Below are 22,282 nucleotides of genomic sequence, written 5' to 3' on the forward strand. Positions count from 1 at the left end.
GAGTATATAGAGGCCATGCAGTTGTACAGCTGCACATTTCATCAAATAATCATTTCCTTGATATATGATCATCATTAAATACAAACATAATGACTCCCATAAAACAATTGAGTCTCCTTCCTACAAACTGCCTGTTGTCTCTCTGTGATGCTGAATGACAAGCAAGCATCGAAAGAAATGATTTCTGCCTTTATGGTAGACTCATTGTAGTGTCGTGGTCCACAGACTTCTGCTTAATTATCTTACATGAAAAAAGTTTGTGGTCTTTTACAGGCTTAGGCAGGAAAGGGAAAAGCAGGGAAGGTGAGAGTGTGAAGGCACATTTTGCCTTGCAGAATTGCCTTTTACTTATGAGAAATAAGGCTGATGTTATCACCTACTTTCTAATCAAATTTGACAGGAGCATTTTGTAAAGCCACTTTCTCTGAGTGGGAATTCTGATGAATACAGCTCTCATCTCCGGTTTCAAAGTATTACTTTACGCTCTTCCCAGGCATTGTTTGCCTTAGTGGATGAATTATTATAGGATGTCAGAGAAGCAGATAATTCACAGCCTCGTTTTATAAACTGAGAGCTCAAGGCACAGCAGTTTGACTTGCAGAGCTGCAGGGCAGTGAATGGAGCCCAGGTCACCCACCCAACACCCTCATGATTTGGTGAAAAGTTTGCTGGTGTGGCCTCAGCATTTCTGTTTGGGAATTTACAACTGCAGGAGGATGTCATGACTTTCCCATGGACCTGCTTCTGGGTGGAGACAGACAGTGCATTCGGTGTATTCCTGACACACTTTTCTGTCAGATGCTCTTTTTGCCACCACATCTGTGGGTTGATAGCACTGAAAAAGAAATTATCTCCATTGTCTGCCTGGCTCATGGTTCCATCCTTGAGTCAGTAGGCAATTGGTCATTGACGGAGCAGGTTTTGGAAAGATAAACCATAAATTTGGAAGCTGAAGCAGGTTTTGTGTGACTGTGGCATTGCCCAATGCAATAAACTCGTTAGATTTTGATTACTCAGTTACGTAGCCAGTACCAGGACTTGCAGACACATCAGTGCTGCTTGTAAGGTTCATCTCTGTGTGCAGAGTGCACATGTTGGCCACCTGCTCCAGCTGTGAGTAACCTACTCATCAAACCATAATTTATATAAAGCATATGTCAGTCAGTCTTGTTCACTGCAGCTGATACTGGATGAAACAAATCTAAATTACCATCGCTTGTTACATTTGGATATTTTCAAACCACTGCAGTGGTACAAAATGGTTCCTTTCTGCCAGTTTGTGTAGCCAGCTGATCCCAGGCCTTTGGAGACAGGAGCATCAGTGCAGTTCTGCTGGTGGGAACCAGCCCTCACAGTAACCTGCTGAAAGCTGAGATAAACCCTTTGCACTGTGGGTGTTCTGGGAGAACAGCTGAATGCATTGGTGATGGCCATGGTCCTCCAGCTCAATAAATCAAGGGGTGGTGAGAGGCCTGTATTTAATTTTTTTTTTTTTTTTACTTTCTCAGGAAGCATTTGTATCCTTGACAGTTAATATAATTGGGAACAGGGAAGTAAAGCTCTGTGTAACTCCAGTGCTGTTGGAGTCGTTCATATGTTGAGGAGAAGCAGTGGGATTCAGGTGTGGGACAAGATGGTCTGGTACTGTCCTTTGTTCAGTCTTGCCAGCCCTCCCTGGGTCCATGCTGACCAAGCAGAGGTGCTGGCTCAGCTCTCTCAAACTTCTCAGCAGCACTTCTCATTCTTCTACCCAAGCAGAATCCTCAACCCATCTTCAGCAACACCTTGTTTCCAGAAGGGACATCAAAGATTTCTCACAACCATTTCTTTCCTTTTACCTTCCTTGCATTAGATTAGTCTTCATTCACAGAATAAAATTAACACCTCATCCTTTGATGTCCTTGTAAGCACTTATGGATATCATGAAGTTTCAAAAGGTGGGAAGAACCAGTAGCCCACTCATCACCAACTAGTTGTGTTTGGTTTTTTCCGTGGAAAAACATCTTTATTCCTGGCTTAATTTATTTTGTTGTGGCTTGGTTTTGTTTTTCTCTGAACTTCATTTGGCTGTTCTGCTGACCTTGCCTATCCATCTTTACTATGTGTTGAGGGGATATATTTATACTTTGATCGTGTTTCAGTTAAAATTCTGTTACCTTGGAATTTAATATTAATAGTAACTGACCCTTGTTTCCTAGTCTCCCCAAACACATGGTGCCTTATTTCCTTTTTATTGTTCTGATACGACCCTTCTTTTTTTCATATAACAGACTTAGGAAAGCAGTGTCACTTAACCATTGATGGTCCTTAATATTTCAGTGAATTTTCAATCTTAAAAACCTACCTTTTGCCTAAACTCAATGCTGGTAGCCAGGGAAGTTTTTGTTTCGTTTCTTCTTCTCTGCCATTGCAGTTGTGTACCACATAGGCTTGGAAATAAAATTACTTTTTTTTGGCACTAGATCCAGAGAAAAATGCCCATGTTTTGGGAGCGAGATCCACTCTTTGTTGTGGATGCTGTCCTCTTTCTCCACTTGCTTTCTCTCTGTTACACCACTCCCCATCTTCTGTATTGCTTTTTGAGTTACTGGAGTCTGTCTCAGCTTGTGCAAGTGCAGCATCACTAGAAGAGACAGGTACAGATCCAGCCTGGAGTCTGTGCGCTTTTCCCACCTGTATGCAACGAGGCTACAGAACTCTGATATTACCAAATAATAGTATTGCAAAAGCTCCTTATAAAAACAGGAGTCTTCAGGCAAGTGGCAAAGGACTTTCTGTTTATCTTTTTGAACAATACCAAATAGCCACAGTTTGTTCCAGTTTTTTAGTGTCTTTGTTCCAGAGGCATTTCATGGGCACAGGAGTTAATTTTGCAAGAATGCAGGAAGATGGTGACTTGGTTTCATGATTAAAAAAATCAAAATTATCAAATTTTTTTAAGCTTCTTAGGAAGATTTTTTAATTTAACTTGAGCAATACTATTTTTCAAGCTTAGGGAAGATTTTACTCTATGATACAAGTCTAAGGTTATTTTAATAATCAAATAAGACTTCTAAACAGATGCTGATATATTCACTTTTCCCGAGAGCACTAGAGTTTGGAAACAGTTCGTAAGAAGGTTGATGTTTATATCCTGAAATAGTAGATTTGACTTGCAAATGGGAACTAAGCAAGCACCCAAACTAGCACAAACCGAAGCAGCGTTCTCTGGAGCTTTAGCAGGCGGTGGGAGCCGGCGCTGCGCTGCGGGCGGAGGCCGGGCCGTGCTCGGGCGGGCTCGGCCGTGAGGGGCCCTCAGCGCGGCCCGGGCGGGGCGGGCGGGGCGGCGGCCGGCGGCGCCACCTGCTGGAGCAGCCGAGCGCCTTCGAGACATTGGCTCTAAAGAATCCAGGGATGGGAAAATTGCATCCAATCCCCCGGGTCTGTGACCGAAATGTGGAAATAATTCCTTCACAGATTAATAATTTGCCCACTCCCTGGACAGATGTGCTACTCGGCTTTTGACATCTCAAACCCTTTCCTTTCAAGTCTTCTGCTTGAAGGATTGAGCCTTCTGCTGCAGGGTTGAACCTGATGGCACAGAAGGCTGCCTGGAAGAACTGTGTTTAAATTGTGTTTGGTTGCTCAGTTCTGCTCTCTAGGTGAACAGGAATTAATTTCTGTCTGGGGTGGCAGATACCACTGAGATCTGCCCCGTTAATAGCCTAGTTGATTCTACGCTTACTATTAATCTGTTTTACAATTTCTCTAGAAGACTTGGCATCCCTCTCCTGGTTGTTACACCTCTACACCACAAGCAGGAATATCATCAGGGGTCTCACCTGCCTTTTGTTTTTTGTTTTTCAGGTGGTACCAGAGAGATCGGGTCTGCTCTCACCAGGATGTGTATGAGGCACAGAAGTATAGAGTCCAAGCTCCGTCAGTTCTCAAGGTGAGTGCCTCCATACCTGGCCCAGCACTGGAGACAAAGAGCACACTCTTTCGTGTGCTGCTGGGGAACATCTAAAGCTGCTCATCAGCACTGGCTTCTCAGCTGACCTCTGCCCATGTCACTGAGAGCAGCAGTTGTTTTCTCCCTGCAGCGTTTTAGGTGCTGTGAACATGCAGGGTTTCACTGCACATTTATGGGGCTGGGCCAGTTCACCTCAGATCACCTCTAAATGCTGCAAATTGCCACTGTCAGTCCCTGATGCTCAGTGCTGAGCAGGCGGCTGCTGATGTGACCAGCTGACCTGTCTTTGTGTCAGGACTTTGAGCTTTGTCACTGAGTTTTAAACAAGCAGCAGCAGCAGCAAGTTGTGCTACTTCCTCAGCTTACTGCAGAGCCCAAACAGCTTGCAGCCAAGAGAAAGACCTTCATCAGAGCAGTATAGAAAATGCAAATTCTCTCATCCTGTTTTTGCAGTTGAAGTTAGACTGCAGAAGTAATGAGAAAGGATTAACTCAAGTGCAACCTGGGCTGTACAAAAACAACCTACTTCTGTAGTCAGTAGCAGTTTGCATGTGTGCCTTTTTTAACCAGACTTAAAAGTTAATCTTGACCTTAGGTGAACAATAATGATGCTTCACCATTTGCTTGATGACCTGCTGTGTTTTTTCCCTTTCTCTCCCCATCCTTGAAAGTGTTCAAAGCCAGGCTGGATGGTATAAGCAGCCTGGTCTAGTGGAAGGTGTCCTTGACCATGGCAGGGTGGTTGGAACCAGATAACCTTTAAGGTCCCTTCTCCAATCCGAGACATTCTATGATTATTTTGTGATTACATTAAAACAAAGTTTTTTATGAAATTGCCCATGAAGAGACAATTTTAGTCTCCAGTTATCACAGAGTTAGCTTTTTAAATGGTTTGATCCCAGTCTCAGTAATTAGTGGAGCATTACTGGTTCTGTATCATGGACTCCACCAGTGTGAGGTGAGGCACATCAGTGGGCAGGATATTGTTCCTTTGTACAGCTGCTCTGTCTTGTGTATATACATGTGCTGTTTAAGTTTATAATCTCCATGGCTGCATGAACCTTTCTGGTCTCCAGAGTTTCCATTTAAATTGTGTGACAGTTGAGTAGATTCTGTTTACAGTGAATTGTTTCAGGTCGTTTCTCTGCTTTACACTGTTCCTCACTGTTCGGGGCTTTTGTAATTCTGGTTATCTTGTGATGTGGATTTTTGATTTTTTTTAATCTGGTTTTTTTTTTTTTTTTTGCTTTCTCTAGTGTAAACGTTTTTATGTTCTGATATTTACATTGTGACACTGGTAGCTGTCACAGCAAAAAGTAAAAATACTCCAGTACTGACCTTGGCTCTCTCTGTAAGAATAGGGGCATCTGCAGGATTTGATTGCTCTTTGTGTTTTTTCAACAAAATTAGTGCTTTAATTGACTGTCTGATAAACCCACTTCAAGAACAGATGGAAGAGTGGAAGAAAGTGGCCAATCAGCTGGATAAAGACCATGCAAAAGGTAGTTACAGAGGAAGAATTCTTTAATAGGAGTAAGATTATAATATCAGTTTTGCTTCCTCTTTTCATGTTTTTACTGGGGAACTGAATGACATGCTTAAATATGTATAGCAGTTTTTCTCTTCTAAAAAACTCCTCTTCCAAAGTGCCTAACAAAATTTTAGCCCTTGCCATATGCATTTTAAAGATTTAGTTTGCTGGACCCCCAGGGGTGAGTTGTTTTTCTAGACTGGTGAGCAATGACTGGGTTTACACTCTGTTAGCCCACTCTCCCTGTATGAGCTGAGGACTGGAGATGCCACATCCATCTCTGCAAAGCCCTGGGGTGTCATTAAAAGCAGCTTGTAAGATGATGTTATGCCTCAGTCAGAGCATCCTCCAGAGAATGCACAGCCCTGTAAAACACTGAGCACTGTTATTTTATACCTGATGCCATTCTGAAAGTGCACCTGGGGAACAGGAGGGCTCTGCTGTGGGACATGGCATGCCCAGGGCTGCAGTGGTGATGATGGCTCCAGAGGCTTTCCTGGGGGAATGAGCAGCCAAGTCTTGCACACCAAGCACACGCTGGTTGTAGATGCCTTTGGCTTTGCAAAACTTGTACTGGGAGTGGTGGCCCTCTAGCACAGGTGCTGAAAGCAGGTTGCAGTTCACCACTGACTGACTCCTGAAAATTTAAGACTTTTGTTATGACTGAAAGAAGCAGCAGCACCATGGGAACTAATGGGAAGGGGTGGGCCTGACCTCCAAAAGAAGATTTCCTTCTTGCCTTGTTATTACTGTGGTCAAATCAAAGCAGTTGAATCAGCAGCTCTTGATAAACTTCCTGCCTTGTGCTGCCAAGAGTGTTAAGCATGTAATGGGCAGGAGAGAGGAATCACATGGGGTCATGCCAGGAGGGGTGACCAGGCCAAAGTGGCAGTGAGATTTAGAGTTGACTGGGCAGACTTGGGTGTTGGGAATGCAGTTAGCCTCAGTACAGTTCCTGTGCCTGCCATCAATCTGCTTCTGTTTTTCCATCTACAGAAGAGTAGTAACACTGATCTTTGTTAAAGTGTATGTGTACATGTATATACATGCATACATGCCTTTTATATATATTTTTTTTTAAGTATCAGTTTTCATATCTAGTGCCTTTAGTGTTCCTGCACTAGAGGTTGAATTAGGGATTCTAATTCTCCTGGAATTTTAATTCTCTTGGGATGTGCAGCTCATCTGAAAATGAGGACAAGTGCAGTGTGCTCCACTTCATCAGAAGGAGCTGGCAATGTGACCCTTCCCTGAGCAGAGTTTTAGCACCCTCTTCCTCTGCCTGACTCTCATGCTGGAGAGGGATCACAGGAAATTCTCTGCCTTGCCATTTCTGGATAGCTGTTTTTTGAACACAGATGTTTCCAGAAACCTGTCATCTCTGTTTTCCATTCCTGAGAGTGGATGAAATGAAAAGCGCTCTAATTTTGTACTCTGTTCTCAGTTGTTATTTCTGTAAAGGCTTTGTTTATTTGGGAAAGATTTTGGTATGTGAATGTGCTCACACCCTAAAAAATTATATTAAGCCAAATGTATAGGCTTTACAAAATGTGAGTTCCAAGCTGCTTTGTTTAACAGTAGCTGTCCTCTAAAAGTTTGTAGTCTAATGTCTTTTAATGTAGCCTTTTCTGTGAAAAACATTCATTTTGACATTGATTATGTTGATAATAGAGATTGTGTGTGTTTTTTAGAATATAAAAAAGCCCGCCAAGAGATAAAAAAGAAATCATCTGATACACTCAAGCTACAGAAGAAAGCAAAGAAAGGTAACTTGCTTCACCCTGTACTGTTAATAGCCCTCTGAGCTGTGCTCATTGACAAAGATTGAATAGCCATAGGACTTTCTACTGATGTATTTCTACTGATTTCTCTGATGTATTCCTGATACTTACTTGGGTACCAGGATACAATTACTATGTGTCATTTAAATCATTTAAAACATGTTCTGAAGCTGCTGTCTAATGTTCTTCTACAAAAGCCTTAAAACTGTTTGTGCAAAGTCAATCATGTTTTAAAATAGAGTCCTTACTGCTAACTTTTTCTTTTTAGGAACACTGACATTCTTAACATGACTTGTGCAGATACCCATAAAATTTTCTAGAATCTTTTGGAATAGTATAAAAAAAGCCATTATGCAAATGTTCCCTAACTGTTAACATTTCTCACTCTTCTTCCTTTCAGCCATTTTTCCTCTTTTCTTCTTTTTAACAGCCTGTAATCTCATAAATCTTACTTTGTTGATCAGACTGTGGGACAGTGGCATGGGTTGTTTTTTGGGGGTGAAGGGCACTTGGCAAGCATAGAAAACTAAAGATGAGTGAGAAGAAAAAGGGAATTTTCCTGAAAGGCAATTTGCCTTTTTTGGCAGCCATATCTCATGCTCCTGTTGTGCTCCCACCTCCACCTTGTCACGGGTTTCACCACTGTTGTGATGCAAACATGCAGCACTGCTAGCTGCAGCATTGCCATCACTGAGGGTTTTACTTGGCCAAGTGCTCCTGATCACTGTTCCCACCAGGCTTTGGAACAATGATAGGGAGCTTGTGCAGAAGATTTCCTGGTTCCCTTTCCTGCACTGGGCTCTTCCCAGCTGGGTCTGAAGTGTGCTTTGAGCAGCTCTCAGTCTGCAGGTTGAAGCTTGTCCTTCCCCTCCTGCCTAAAAGCTGTGAACCCAGGGACAAGAGTAAATGCTGGGGTGGGGAGTTTCTTGGTATTTTGAAATCCTGTAAGTGTTACCCAGAACAGGTGAGCTGTCTCTAACTGTCTGTCCATAGATGTGAGTCAATGATTGCATTGGTGGAAAGCCAGATGACTGGAACACTGCTCTTGAATGTTAGCTGACTTTAGATAAGAGATGAGGAAAGGCGAGATGAAAGCCAGCAAGAGGGAGCTTAGCTCAGTAGGTTCTGTGTGTCTGTCAGGTTAGTGTTCTAAATTAGAATGGTGGTCATTAGGGGAACGTGACTTTTTGAGATAAGATTTTTTTTCTGGGTGGTGTGAAAACGTGTTTCCCGTTTTGTGTGATGAAATGTCTGACTTCAGACCAACAGCTTTATAGAGTTTGTGATTTTCCTTCCATGACTCCTCCTGTCTACCCCCCTGCCTTTTCTAGTCTTATATCTTCTTATCCTTGTGTGGTACAAACAACCCATCACTGCATGGTAGGTAAGCACTGAGAAAAACAAAAGCATGGGATGGTTTGGGTGAATGTCTGAGATCTGTGAAGAAGGAGCCATTTTTGGTTCTCCTTCTGTGGATTGACAGCTGTCTGGCTCCATCTCCTCTTTATCCTGCTTCTGAGTGTTCAGTCTGCAGTATTGAAGGAGGAGACATCATTTTTTGTAAAGTATGAAGAGGAGGGAGAAGAACTTAAAAGCTGATGGAAAAAAAACAACCCACTGTTCTCATACTGCAGATGCCACCTGCATCTGTCAGCAGTGGTTAAAGCAAGCAGACTTGGTCCTTGGATTTTCTGCTTTCATATCCCCCTCCTCAAATGTGAGGCAGCTCTCATGATCAGCGTCAGGAAACTGGTGTTTTGTCCTCCTTCAGGATTAAACATTTTTGACAAGGAGTGGAACAGGCCTCATTTTGCCATCGTTTCTGTAGCAGCCATGATGTGATGGAAGTTTTAGGGGGTTGGGAGGTTTGTTTGCTTGCTTGCTTGTTTGTTTGTTTGTTTGTTTGTTTTAAAATCTGATTCTCTTGCTTGATTTTGTTGTTATGATTATGTTTTGGAGTTGTGGTGAAGGTGCTGGGTCTCTGTGCTGTCCCCCTTGGAACTGCTGTCAGGCTCATGGTGTTTGCTCCAGAGCACAAAACCAAAGGCAGTCAGCAGGGGTTTGAGTGTATGGGGCAGATGGAAGAGCTGAGGACTCACAGGTAGCCAGTACAGGGAAAAGGAGGAGCTGCAATATTTTTGAGGAGCTGAGAGTTGTTCTTCTGCCCCCTGGGGAGGAGAGATGTGAGGAGGCCTTGGTTCATATGGCTGTGAGTATGAGTGCTCAAAGCAGTTGGCCCCAGCACGAGTAGAGAGGGGATGGGAGGAAGTTCTTCCTCCCTTCTTGCAAGTTACCTACAATGCTTAAATGTAGAAAAAAAAACCAGGAGCAGATGCTTTTCCCCCTCTTCTTTCTTTTGATCCCTATCTTGAGGAAATAAAGCTTTGGTCTGACTGCAGTGTCAAATGTTGTTGTGAAAATGTTTTTGTGTGCACCCATTATGACAAATCTGTTCAATGTCCTGTGTGGTGAAGTATGTTGCTCTTGCTTCTACTGAGGGATAAAAAAATGAAGAAGGGGTTTATTTCATAACATGATAAAGCTGCAGAAGTGATTCTGCTTTAGGGCACAAATGAGGTTTGAACTATAGGAAAACTATGCTGGCAGGCATGTGGCTGAGTGCATGAGTGTCTTCCTGTGTCTTCAACTCTCCTGTTTCTCTGTTTTTCAGATTTTTTTGTTTGTTCTAGTCTTCCTCAAGCAGGACCTGTCCCTTTGATTTTTCTGTAAAGTTACTGATTCACCTATGGGAACTCTAAAACAACCAATTCATTCCCTTCCTAGCACTTGTAAGAATACTTTTGAATTAACTTTATGATGACCTGTGGGCAAGCGGGATGTTTGCTGAATTCTGGATTTGCTTCAATACTGTGCATGCTACTAAAAAGGTCCTTTAAGCTTATTCTGCTATTTCCCATCTGACCTTATGGGAAAGTGTTTTTCTGCTGCTTTGGGCAGCTCCTGATGGAGGAGCTCAAATACACCCCTCTCCTGTCCTTGTTCATGCCATGGCAGAGGTGTCCCCTGGCCCTGCTGCGTTGGGCTGCAGAGGCTCTCTCTCGCAGCTGCAGCATGCACAGCAGCTCCTGGCTCCTTTTCTGCATCCCAAGGACATTTAGGAAGGAGAGTCATGGGCTGTGTGGCTTGTCCTGGCAGGAGAGGTGCAGGTTGGGCTCCCTGCCTTAGCTCTGAGGGGCTGAATCCACAGGGCTTTGCCTCTTCCATGGCTCGTGCGTGGTCTGTTTGTTCTCGTTCCATGTGGTCAAGTTGAAAGTTCAGTCCAGGCATTTAGGATCATGTATTAGAAATTATGTTTGCAGAGTATGTTAATTGCAATAAGGGTATTTCCAAAGCTTGAAGTTATGGGGAAAACACCATGCTTTCCAAACAAAACAAAGGGAAGTGCAAGGCCTTTTGTGGAAATTTGCTAGGGTATTCCTAATGAAGTGATACAACTGTGAAATGAAAGTCTTGCATTTCAAATGACCTCACAGACAAAATTTTTGCTCTGTTATCTTTAACTATACTGAAAAAAAAAAATCTATCTATCTATCTATCTATCTATTTATCTATCTATCTATCTATCTATCTATCTATCTATCTATCTATCTATCTATCTATCTATCTATCTATCTATCTATATCTCCACCTGAAGCTAAATCTGTGTATTCTTAACTAGGATCCTGGTGCACCTCCGAGATCCATACAGTCCCTTGAGAGTGTCGTGGTGATCTTCAAGGTTTATAACTTTCCTCACACCCTTGTTCCCGTGGGGAACAGGCCCCTAGGGCTTGTTGCCCACCCCAGCGTTGACGCTTAGTTCATGTCTGACAAAATAAAATTGTGTAGTGCATGGAAATGCAGACATCTTCTGAATTGCTCTTTGTTTTCAGACAAACATTGGCCAGCTACTATTCTGCTAACCTGAGTCAGCAGAATAATTATGCATACACTTAAAATAAATTCCATGTTTAGGCTTCTGCTGAGTCAGGGCCTTGTAAGTGGATCCATAGCTGCTAGAAGCTGTTGATGCTACGTTGAATCAGGAGAGAATCAGCAGCTGTGGCTCTGCATGTAACCATTTGGATAGGTTAACAAAATGCATGATTCTTGAAGAAAAAATGATCAAGTGATTAAGTTAAAATATATCTGAATGTATGTGTAAAATCTGAATGTGTGTTTGGTCTATTTTCTGGGTTTCAGGTTGGCTATTAATGAATAAATAGACATTCATAAATAAATGAATATAATAAACCTATAGCAGAGGTTTCCCTTCTGCTATAGCATGACTGGTAGGTTCCATTTTCAGGTTCTTCATTTCACACCATGTGAGCTTTGAGGAAAATGTTTAAATCCAAGTGGATATGTAAGAAGTTGTTGGATGTAACACTCCCAATGATATGGCACATGTTAATAAGAAAGCTGAGTTTTATCTGTAAGACATGTAGAAGTTTCTGCAGAATTCCCTTAACATTCAGTACAACATTTCTTCTTGTGTCCCATCAGTGCTGAGTATCCAGACTGACAGTCTCTCCTTTTTAGTATGCAGCAGTTTTGGAAAGTATTCTGTGATTCTAATGAAATTCGGAGAATAGAACATGATTTTTAATTTACTGTAGAGCATGGTTATTAATTTGCTGTAATACTGCCAAAAGTGCTTTTTCTTCCTCCTCCTGGTTAGCAAATATTACTCTCTTTGTGTTTTAGAGCCTTTTTTAGCTGTTTTTGTTGTTATCCTCTGGTCTTAGTAATATTGTTATACTTCTCTCAAGATGATTGTGCAAAGCCTGTGACTCTAAAAAGCATAAAGCTCTTCAATGCAATTACAACTGAAGAATGTCTCAGTTCTTAAGCAAGTGCCGACCTTATTCAAGCACTTTGCACTCTTTCTGTAAATGGCACTTGCCCCATCTGGAGTGACAGGCTGGGGAGGGAGAATCCCTGGGCAGAGCCTCCCTCCCCCAGGAGGGAGCCTCATTCCTTTAAATTGATCAAGTGTGGCACCATAACTGAAGTGAGAGCCAAAACTGAAGTGGAGTCAATAAGATGCAGCTCAGGAGGGAAGGTAATGAGCAAATTATCTGTTGCAGGAAAAAAATCCTGTGTGGATGAGGCCCTGGTGCCTTCAGGGCTTTTTGGTGTGTTTTGTTGTTTTGGGTTCTTTTTTCCCTGCAAGCTTATAATGTGAGCTTTACTTTACAAAAATGCAGTGAAGACATGTTGCTAAATCAGTGACTGAAGACATTTCTTCTATTTACTCTAACTCCTTGAGTTTTGAAGTCCTCTTGATAGTTTCCCCTGTTTATGACAGCAAGCCGATTTTATTACAAAATTTTATTATATAAAGTTTTTTAATTAAAATATCATAGTTAATCTTTTTGATGTTCTTCCACATTGCATCAGCAATTAGGTTTTCATTTAATTAACAATCTGTTAATGTAATTGCAGTAGAGAACATGAAAAAGTGCTGTGGTTACTCACACAACACCCGCCAAGAGTTCTGCAGGTTTGAGTTCCCTCTTCCCTGTGAGGGGATGAGCTTTGTGCCACTTGACCTGGGTCTGGTTGTGCATGTTGTGCACTTTCTCTGAAGACAGGTTTACATGTTCTCACTGAGGAGTCTGGACTGGTTTAAGTGTCGTAAAGTAAAACTGTGTGGTGAATAACCAGGAGTTTAATTTGCAACAGCTCACCGGGATGCAAAATGAATGCGTTTGTCTTTACCAGCAATGGAAGAAGTCAAAATATTCTAGTTCAAACTGCTCACTCTCTTGTCTTGGCACTGATGATAATGTCTAAATTCTAGGAATGCTGGAATACCAGTTTGACTTTTTTTATTTTCCTTTCTGTGTCAATTTTGTGTCCTGCAATTTCTCACCATGCGCACCTGCCTGACAGCTGAGGCTCTGGGTAAGTCTGTGCCATGCTGTGACCCTGGTGGCTGGTTTATTGTAGCCCTTGCTGTGGCCTCTTTATGGTGTCTGGTCTCCACTAACTGCCTAGACTTTAATTTCTAATGCAACTAAAATATTGCCTAATCTTAATGAACAAACCATCTTTTGATTTATTTTCTTTTGGCATCTAATTGGAACACTGTAAAAGAAGAAAACCAGTATTGTGGCTAAATCTCTGGTTTATTTTAGAAAGGGATTAATATGAACAGATAAATCTTGTCACAGCTGGGAGAGAAGTTAAATGGAATAGAGATGTTATCAAGGTGGTGTTTAAATAATTGAGTATGTTACTGTTAATATGACTTTTAAAGTCTAGAGCCTAAAGTCCTTAATGTTGGTCTTTGTAACCTGTGATCCAAATGCCCTTTTTTCTGAAAATCGCATGCATCTTTCTTACCTGATGGATAAGAAATCACTGTATTTACTTCAAACTGGGGAAAGGGTTGGAATTCAGCATCACAGTTGTCTCCTGTTGCCTGATCACATCTCAAATATGTTTAAATTGGGGTGCTGTTCCAGCTGTTTTGTAAATTTAACGTAACTGCCTTGAGATCCCATTGTGAATGAAGCATGGTATTTCTGAATCTGAGCGAAGTACTCATACCTGCACTTGTAAGTATAGTGATGTAGGTGTTGCCTTTGGGAGAAGCCTGGATTGATTAAATCAGCAGCCTCTCAAACGAGGCTCCTCCACCGGGCTCCTGGAGCTGGGCCTTGTTGAGCCCTGTTGTCCCCATTTTTTTGAAACCACACATTGTGGTTTTCCTGGTTTGTAATGCAATGGAGAAATGTCGTTTGGCAACTTGTAGCTTTTCTATTAAGGCAAAACTTTGCACTTTTGAACATGAGCAGCTGACTCAGATCTCCAGTAGCCAACAGAAGGACTTGGATTTGGTTTGTGAAGGAGTCTGAGGTCAATCCCAGTTACGAGGTTTTTCACCTTTGCATAAGTGGTTGCAGAATTCTTCTGTTCTCAGCACAGACCCATGTTAGTTAATTTGGTGGCTTTACTGTGCACAATTTGAAGGAGGTGTTCATTCTGGCAGCTGGAGCAGGTGTGCTCTTGTAAAGAAGGTGGTTTGGGGGTGACTGTCTTGGAGCCTGCTTTGTTTGTACATGTAGAGGTGTACTCAGCATTGCCACATACCATGTAAATTCTGCCACTCTATCGAGTGTCCAGTATTGAATATTCAGGTTCTTCGCAGATGCTTAAAAAGGTGAAAGGGGACAGTCTTCATGTGAGGACATGGAAAATAGTAATTCCACCAATATTTGCTGCATTGCATAGTCAATAATAGCATTGACTTTAGCAGTCTGACTTGCACAGAGAGAATGTAAAAATTACTCTGCTTTGGTGTTGCTGAGAGTTTCGCTAGTTCAAGTTGTCTTATAAAATATAGGCATGAAATTGGGTTGAAAATTAGATTTGCCTTTTCCTTTTTCCCTAATATTTTTCCTTCACTGAAGTTGTTTTTGAACAATAGTTACTTAAGAAATTGCATGAGGCTTTCAGCCAGGACTCACACAAAACACTGCAAAATGCAAGTTTTATTGCATGTTGGTCCTTTAAAGCTCTTGTGTGTCATGGTAATGATGTCAAGCACCTGCTGTGAGGATGACATGTTGAGACTGTCCTTGAAGTAGCAGCAGATCCGTGTTACTTCTGATGAGAAGCAGTTCAGCTCCCTGCACGATTAGCTGTCACTTGCCTGTGTCCAGCCACAGGTCACCAGGCTGTTGGAGCATGGTGTTGTTGGAGAACTCAGTCCTCAGCTTCTGGTCTTGAATTTCTGCTCCTCTCTGCATCATCAGAGCTCTGCTTGGAGAAAAGCTGGATTTGAATTCCTCCTCAGTGTTCAGGTTGTTGTCTTGTTCCTCTGGGTGCAGCCGGACATGCTGTGCAGAACCATCCCTACCTCCCGTTCATGTCAGGCTGGCTGCAGACCAGTGACCTGTGACTGCATTGGATGCTTTTAACCACTGCTGTTGCTGATTGCTGTGGTGGGTCACACAAACCTGCCTGCAGCTGGGGTAGGAGTGTCCTTCCCAGGTGCACTTCTACAGTTGTTGCATGATCAGACTTTTCTGGAACTATCTTGCGTCATTGTGGTAGTTGTGTTGTTTTGGAAGTGTTTTGGAATGCATAACCTAAAGGCCAGAAAATGTGGGCTGGAGGAAATAATCACTTGCTGATGTTCCTTATGAAAGTGTGCCTTGTGACCACAGCAAAAACACTGCAACCAAAAATACTGCCTTGGCCTATTAACCTTCTCCTTGTCGTTTCAAGGGAGAAAAGAACTGCATTGCTCTCCAGGGATCGATATCCCTTCTGAGATAAGTGGCAGATTCAAACCAAGGTGTCTGAGGTGGTCAGCAGATGCCCTTCACACCCTTGGTGTTCTCTGGGTGTAGGAGCACTGTTGAGGGGATGTGCTCTGCTCTGCTTTGCAAAGGAAACTGCTTCCATTAGGCAGAGATCTCATCCCTCAAATTTCCTGAGCTGAGTGCAGCTGGCAATTCAGGGAGTGGGAAGAGCTATGCCTGCTTTCAATAGACTTGATAGATTGATGTCTGCATTGTGGAGCTTTGAAAGGATGTTGATAAAGCTTTCCTCCTCCTAAAAGATGAGTTACGAGAAGTCACCAGGAGAGAGCTGTATTCATCTGTAAACTTCTGACTTCAGAGCCTCGTCTAAATGATTCACCTACGCTTGTTTCCTGCTCTGAATTACACCAGAGACAGCTTCTGTGTTTTCACAGACTGCCCAAATGCCCCTGAGCATAAAAACGGGGCTGTGAAAATACTGGGGAGAAGCGGTGTGTCTGTTACTGTACTGACTCACTGGAAGAAATAAAATGGGAATTTTGTAAAGGTACAGAGGAAGTTGGAGAGTGATTTTACTCATGCCTTGACCAAAAGATTAAAACACCAGCCTGAACATTATCCTCATAACTTTGTGGAATTGAGTGAATTACACAGCTGCAAATGAGGTTTATTCTTGCCCCAGGTTTTGGCTGCTCTTGTTTCTCTGGTCCAAGATGTCCTGCTCTGAGGTGCACAGAAAGTTCTAAAATTCATTATAATTGAACTCACTTTGTCAATGATGTCCAGTTGCTTTTTAAGTGTGTGTGTTCTCACTGCATAGGCAAATGCATGTAACAAGGATTTACTGCATTATGTGCACGATTATGGTGGAGCACTGAATGTTTATAGCAGTTCTCCAGAGCTGAACTAATCAGTCTTTGATTTAGTTTGCAGCTAACATATTTTGCTTTTGGTACTTCATGGTAGTGAGCCAGTATCTAGGCTTGAACAACAGATGGTTATTTTACTCACTGTAATTCCAGACAGCACTCTAAAAGGGCCTGAGCAATGATGCAAGTTTCTGTTTTCCTAAAGAATTTGGAAGAACAACTCCAGAAAAGTATGGAATGTTTAACCAGTGCATCTGATGGCAGAGTATGGGAAGGCCCTGAAATGTACAGAATGGTCTTGAGGCAGGAAGGCCCAGTTTGTCTCCTGAGGGTGACAGACAAAAAGGCCCAGGACCTTCAGGGAGGTACCCAAAGCTCTGCTATAACTTGCTTCTGGTAGATGCTAATTTTGGTGGAGGAAGCAGAGTACCTTCAGGCTCTGTGTTTACAGTTTATTTACTTCCAGAACAGTTTTATGACCATATTAGAGCAGCCAGACTGATGTGCAGGATCAGACACTGCTGGAAGTTTGGTACCAGATGGCTTTGGCAGTGGCTGTGTCCATGTTGCACTGCATGTGATTCTTCCAGGATCCATTGCAGAGCTCTGCATGTGGGTGTCAGTGCATTTCATCTGGACTATGTCTAACTCTGTACAGAGGAGATTTGGATATATCCAGCCTGTAATGCCACTAAGCCAGGGTGATTCTCGTTGCTTCCATCACTGCTCTCTTTTCCTGCAGCTCTGGCTGTGTATCAGTGCAGGGAGGCTGGTGGCTTTGCCTTGCTCTGGGATATTAAGGAACTGCATTTGATAGTCAGGAAAAGATTTTTCCTTTGTAAGCCTGACATTGAATCATCTGCATTGTGTACTACACACATAAAGAGACTTTTTTCCTCTTGCTTGTAGTTTTAAATCCTCTGTGCAGAAAGGTTATCATCCAAAAAATTGATTTTGGGTAGCTGCTTGTAACTCATGCCCCATTTTTTCAGTGTTATATTCCTGGTAGTTAAATTGCACATGATGGCATTTCTAGGAGATTTGCAAGAAATTTATGCAACTGAGGTCCTTTAAAATATTCAGAGGTGTAATCTGCCTGAAAACAGCTTGCAACTGCAACGTTATTGGTTGTAGTATATCTAAGCAGCAGCTCTTAATTCCTAGAGGAATATTTTTTTGCATGATACAGTGTTAGCAGTCAGCGCAGAATAAGGTTGTCACAGAAAGTTTTGGTGTTATGAGTTGATTGTAATTAACACAGTGAAGCTTTTTAATTGCAAGACATTGGGTTTTTATTATATCCATTGACATATATTGTACATAAATATATATACATATTTATGTCTAATATAATATATGAGCTATGTTGAGAGATTTGGTTTAGTTTGGACTCTGGAATGAAGAAAACAGTTTCAGCAGTTGGTTTGTTCAGAGTACTTGAACCCAGAGGTCCAGTGATCAGTAATATGTCTGTAGTAGCAATTTGAATAGGAGATTGATTCATTCATTTAGTGGCTCCACAAAATTCTCACTAAGATCTTGTTGAGCACAAATGCAAGAAGGAGGAGGAGTACACCTGGCCTAGTGATTCATACTGTCCTAGTTAGTAGGATGTTGGTTTCTGGCAAGGATGATGTGAAGAGTGTCTACAGCTAATGATCTGATAAAGTCTTTATTTTAAATGGTGTCTTTGGCTTGTTGAAACCTTTTGAATTGAGCTGGATTTCCATTCTGTGCAAAACAGGAAAAAAATAAATGCTTTGAAATGCTTGATTTAATTGGGGGGGAAAACATCCTTACTAATTTGAATTAAGGGAAAATGCTGGTTGAGACCTGAATGGCAAAAGCACAATCAGCAGCAGTGCTGGCTGAAAATAATGTTGTCTTCTCTGGAGAGGCACAGTTTTGACAATGTGTGCTCTTGATTGTTTCCTGCATACAGGACGGGGTGACATTCAGCCCCAGCTGGATAGTGCTTTACAAGATGTCAATGATAAGTACCTGCTGCTTGAAGAGACCGAGAAGCAAGCTGTCAGAAAGGCTCTGATCGAGGAGCGCGGGCGCTTCTGTGCTTTCATCTCCATGCTGCGCCCTGTGATCGTAAGAGCTCTTCGTTTTCAGTCATTACAATTCCCAGATTAGATAAGTGGCCAGAAGCCTCTGAAGAGAGTATCTCGTTATGTCTTAGGAATTAATTTCTAGAGCCAAAATCCAGCCTGTATCTCTGCCTAGCAAGTGGTGAGAGTGGGGACCTTTCTTGTAGGCGTTTGAAGTAATACAGCAATGGAAAACACTGAATACCTTCAAGCTGACTGATGGGTAAACAATGAGCACAAAGACTGAAGTCAGTTTGTGTTCTTTATGCATTCCAGCCTGAGACATTGCAAATGCAGTTTTTTCCACTGCTTTCCTTCTTAACATCACATTTAAATATAAATCCTCCTTATTCTTACTCCAGTGCTAGGACTGATAAATGTTTCAAGACCTCCCCTGTGTATATAATGACATTATCTGACAAATTGCAGGCTCCTTCCATGCAGTTTTCTAATAGCTCCTTTCCTTCTACATGACAGTTTTTCAGTTCATTGGAAAGGTTTCAGTAAATTTTCATCATCTCAGGTAGTCTGAAGCCTGACAAGGAATTGTTCATGACTTTGTGCAAGCAAGGTGCATTTCTGAAGGGTCACCAACATGCTGAGAAAATGTTCCCAGTTCTTGTTTACAAAGAGCATCAGTCTCAACAGAAAACCATAGTTAGAGAATCTTAGGAAAGTCATGGCTGAGCTGGAGGAGGTGAATTCCAGACTCAGAGGACCTGGAAGAAATGGTAGGTAAGGAATTACTGTGGTAGTTTACAGTGCAAAAATCATCTGAGTTAGCTGTTGATGCAATTTGAGCCAGAATCAGTCATAGATGTATTAATTCTCTGTACTTGTATAATACCCTTAACTTAACTATCAAAAACTATGAATTTAGCCCCTGTTTACACTCAAACTTAAAATTGTTAGGGCACGTTAGTGAGTGTACATAGAACAGTTAGGTATTTGTCAAGTGCAGCAAAAATGACATTCTTTTTCTGAAGATGTCACAAAAAGAAGGTTGAGACTTATTTATCTTGTTGATGAGAGAAAAGATATCTAAATTAATATTTTCAACCTTGCATAATTACTTATGTGGAAAGAAAATGTAGCTCCATGGGGCATCCCCACAGTCATCAGCAAAATGGTAAAGGTCATATATTGTATTACAGGTCTGATTTTTAAAACCAAGGCTGTGGTTAGCCTGGCTCATTTTTCTTTTCAGGAAGAAGAAATATCAATGCTAGGAGAAATAACCCATTTACAAACCATATCAGATGACCTGAAAAGTCTCACCATGGATCCACACAAATTGCCATCCTCGAGTGAACAGGTTAGCTCTTGTTACTTGGGAAACATTTTATTTGTGGTTTGCACCACTGTTTGTTTTGTATTGTGAGGAATATTGACTATTGCTGTTAGTGGTTTAATGTGATGTTTTGTAGAAGCTTTACAGCAGCAAGGTCATTTTTAACATGAGCAGTTTAAAAAACCTATTTTGTTGTGAAAATTTATTTTCAGGGGCTGAGTGTCCCTAAAATATTTGGTGAGACCAGAGTGAAGTGGTAGAAGTAACACTTTGAAGGGTATAAAGATGCCAAATTTCTGCAAAAAGTGTTTGAGAAATGAGTGTCATCTCCTTGTCCTATGTTTGAGCATCCCTGTCACTTGTCCCTGAGCATCCCTGCCAATTGTAGTCACACAATTGCTGGGGTTGTGTAGCTTGATGGAGTCTAACATTTGAGCATTTTTCCATGCTGTTCTTAAAATGCATAGAAAAATGTGTGCCATCAAATGAATCCAAATAGGACATTTTTCTGCAATCCTGCTGTGTGAACTCAGTTTTTTGTCATACTTTATAATCACCTTATCACTGACATAGAAGTGTAAAGCTCTGTTGTGGTTGACTACTAAATCTTCAGTTAATTGTTTAAGATGCTACAGTACTTCAACTCAAAGGCTGTAATAATTTTTTAAGTCAAAACAAACCAAAAGAAACAAGAACCGGAAAAGCTTCCTTAATGCAAAAAAGAAATCTCCAGTTTACTTTTTAAAATTTTTTTTCCATTCGGATCTGAACTTTCTTTCTGTGATGGCAGCCTTAGTGTTGAAGTATGATAGTACTGGGAAAGCCAAGGATGAAACCAGCTCTCCTGTGTGATACAGCATAATTTGGAAAAGAACTGAGACTCAGTTGGCACTGAAAGATTGTAGCAGGGATGAATGTTGTGTGACAAGCAGATGCATTCTATTAATAGGGTGAACATTTTTCCACATCCTTGATGCTATTGATTATCTTTCATCAGGTAATTTTAGATTTGAAAGGTTCTGATTACAGCTGGTCTTACCAGACTCCTCCATCCTCTCCCAGTACTACCATGTCCAGAAAATCTAGTGTTTGCAGGTAAGTCAGTGGGTAATACTTATTTTTAACCTGTTTGGGGGCAAAGGGAGGCAAGTTCAGACTGTGAAACGGATTTGTATGCATTCTTAAATCTTAAATAACAAGTCTTACTGAAACAGTCTCTCATGGTCTTTCCTCATTTAAGTGTGTGCTGGGAATATTAAAAAGGATGGGCATGACAAAAACTTTTGAACTCAACACAACTTGAAGATGCTTTTGATTCAGTTCTCTTGAATCCATTTTGGATCAAAGAGCAGACTGTACTGATCTAAACTCTGAGATTGTCCATTCATAATTTCCTTTTCTGTTTTTCATGTGGTGACTTTTTAGATTATTCTAAGTAGCTGTTATAATCAGTAAGTTAAACTGTTTGAAAAGGGAAAAACATCCTTGACAATTGCCCTATGAGTCTGGTAGATGGAAATGCTTTTTTGATACAAGTTTTTTTGACTATTTAATGCTGTCTAATGCTGTCCTGAAATATGTTGAAACACTGGATTCTGTCTATGCTTTCTCTGTAAGAACTGTTTTCTCTCATAAAACAGTTTATTAGCATGTTGCCCCCATATCCTGGTGTCTACATTTACTCTTTCCTTTTACTGAAAAGGAAGATACCCTGTTGTGTATTCTGCTCAACACCTCTCTAGCTGCTCTCAAATGATTACCTTTCAGTTTGCTTTATGAATAATGTACTACAGGTTCCCTGTGTATGAGCAAAGTTATCTACAGCATGTCAGAGCAAGTGAACACAACTTCTATGTACCTACTTGTCTCTGCATGCAGATATATATAAAAAAAGTCAGTACTTTTATATATATATATGTGAAGACGTGCATATTTAGAGCAATGAGCACAGGCTTAAAGATGCAATATCCTGAAACTATAAAAGAAAATGGCAACAAAAACCCCCAAAATTCATCATATCTTCCTAATCAATTTCATCTCCTTGTTGGGTAAAACCTGTGTGGCACAGACTGATGTGTGTGGGTAAAATAAAGCAGAACTGCTCTTCCTCTGCTGCACACTGACTCATACATCCTCTTTGTACATGGCATTGGTGTTCAGGAGGTGCAGGCCTCCCCCTTCAGAGCCATCCCTTAGGCCAGGCTCCTGCCAGTGGAGCAGGAAGCTGCGCAGCATCAGATTGGTGCATCCTGCTCGTCCTGCTCAGCCACCCCAGCAGGAAATTCCAATAGCTCCCACATTGTGGCTGGCATGTCCATGCTGTCATTCGTGGATTCTCAGGATTAAAAATCAATCTCTTTCTTTGAAGAATCACTTTGGTTTGTTTTCATGGATATTAACTTGGGGATTTAATTTCCTGGTTGTCCTTGTTACTAACTGAAGTTCCATACCCAGTGGCTTGGCTTCACTCCATGTGCTGTCAT

At 41.5% G+C, this 22,282-nt stretch overlaps 1 protein-coding gene across 9 annotated transcripts in view; it reads left to right on the forward strand.

Moving 5' to 3' along the window:
* The window catches only part of MTSS1 (MTSS I-BAR domain containing 1), a 125,785-nt gene that overhangs the window by 87,047 nt on the left and 16,456 nt on the right, over positions 1 to 22,282 (forward strand). For 5 of the 9 annotated variants that reach the window (XM_063413829.1, XM_063414076.1, XM_063413583.1 and 2 more), the window contains exons 4-10: positions 3,847 to 3,931; positions 5,363 to 5,454; positions 7,175 to 7,249; positions 13,163 to 13,174; positions 18,355 to 18,512; positions 19,716 to 19,823; positions 20,797 to 20,894. In XM_063413829.1, the coding sequence (XP_063269899.1) occupies positions 3,847 to 3,931; positions 5,363 to 5,454; positions 7,175 to 7,249; positions 13,163 to 13,174; positions 18,355 to 18,512; positions 19,716 to 19,823; positions 20,797 to 20,894 (628 nt within the window). The remainder of the gene's footprint in view (positions 1 to 3,846; positions 3,932 to 5,362; positions 5,455 to 7,174; positions 7,250 to 13,162; positions 13,175 to 18,354; positions 18,513 to 19,715; positions 19,824 to 20,796; positions 20,895 to 22,282) is intronic. The other 4 variants (XM_063414249.1, XM_063414160.1, XM_063413671.1 and 1 more) reach the window with 1 other exon arrangement.

This window comes from Prinia subflava, chromosome 1 (genome assembly GCF_021018805.1).
Source record: "Prinia subflava isolate CZ2003 ecotype Zambia chromosome 1, Cam_Psub_1.2, whole genome shotgun sequence".
In the NCBI taxonomy this organism is placed as follows: domain Eukaryota; kingdom Metazoa; phylum Chordata; class Aves; order Passeriformes; family Cisticolidae; genus Prinia; species Prinia subflava.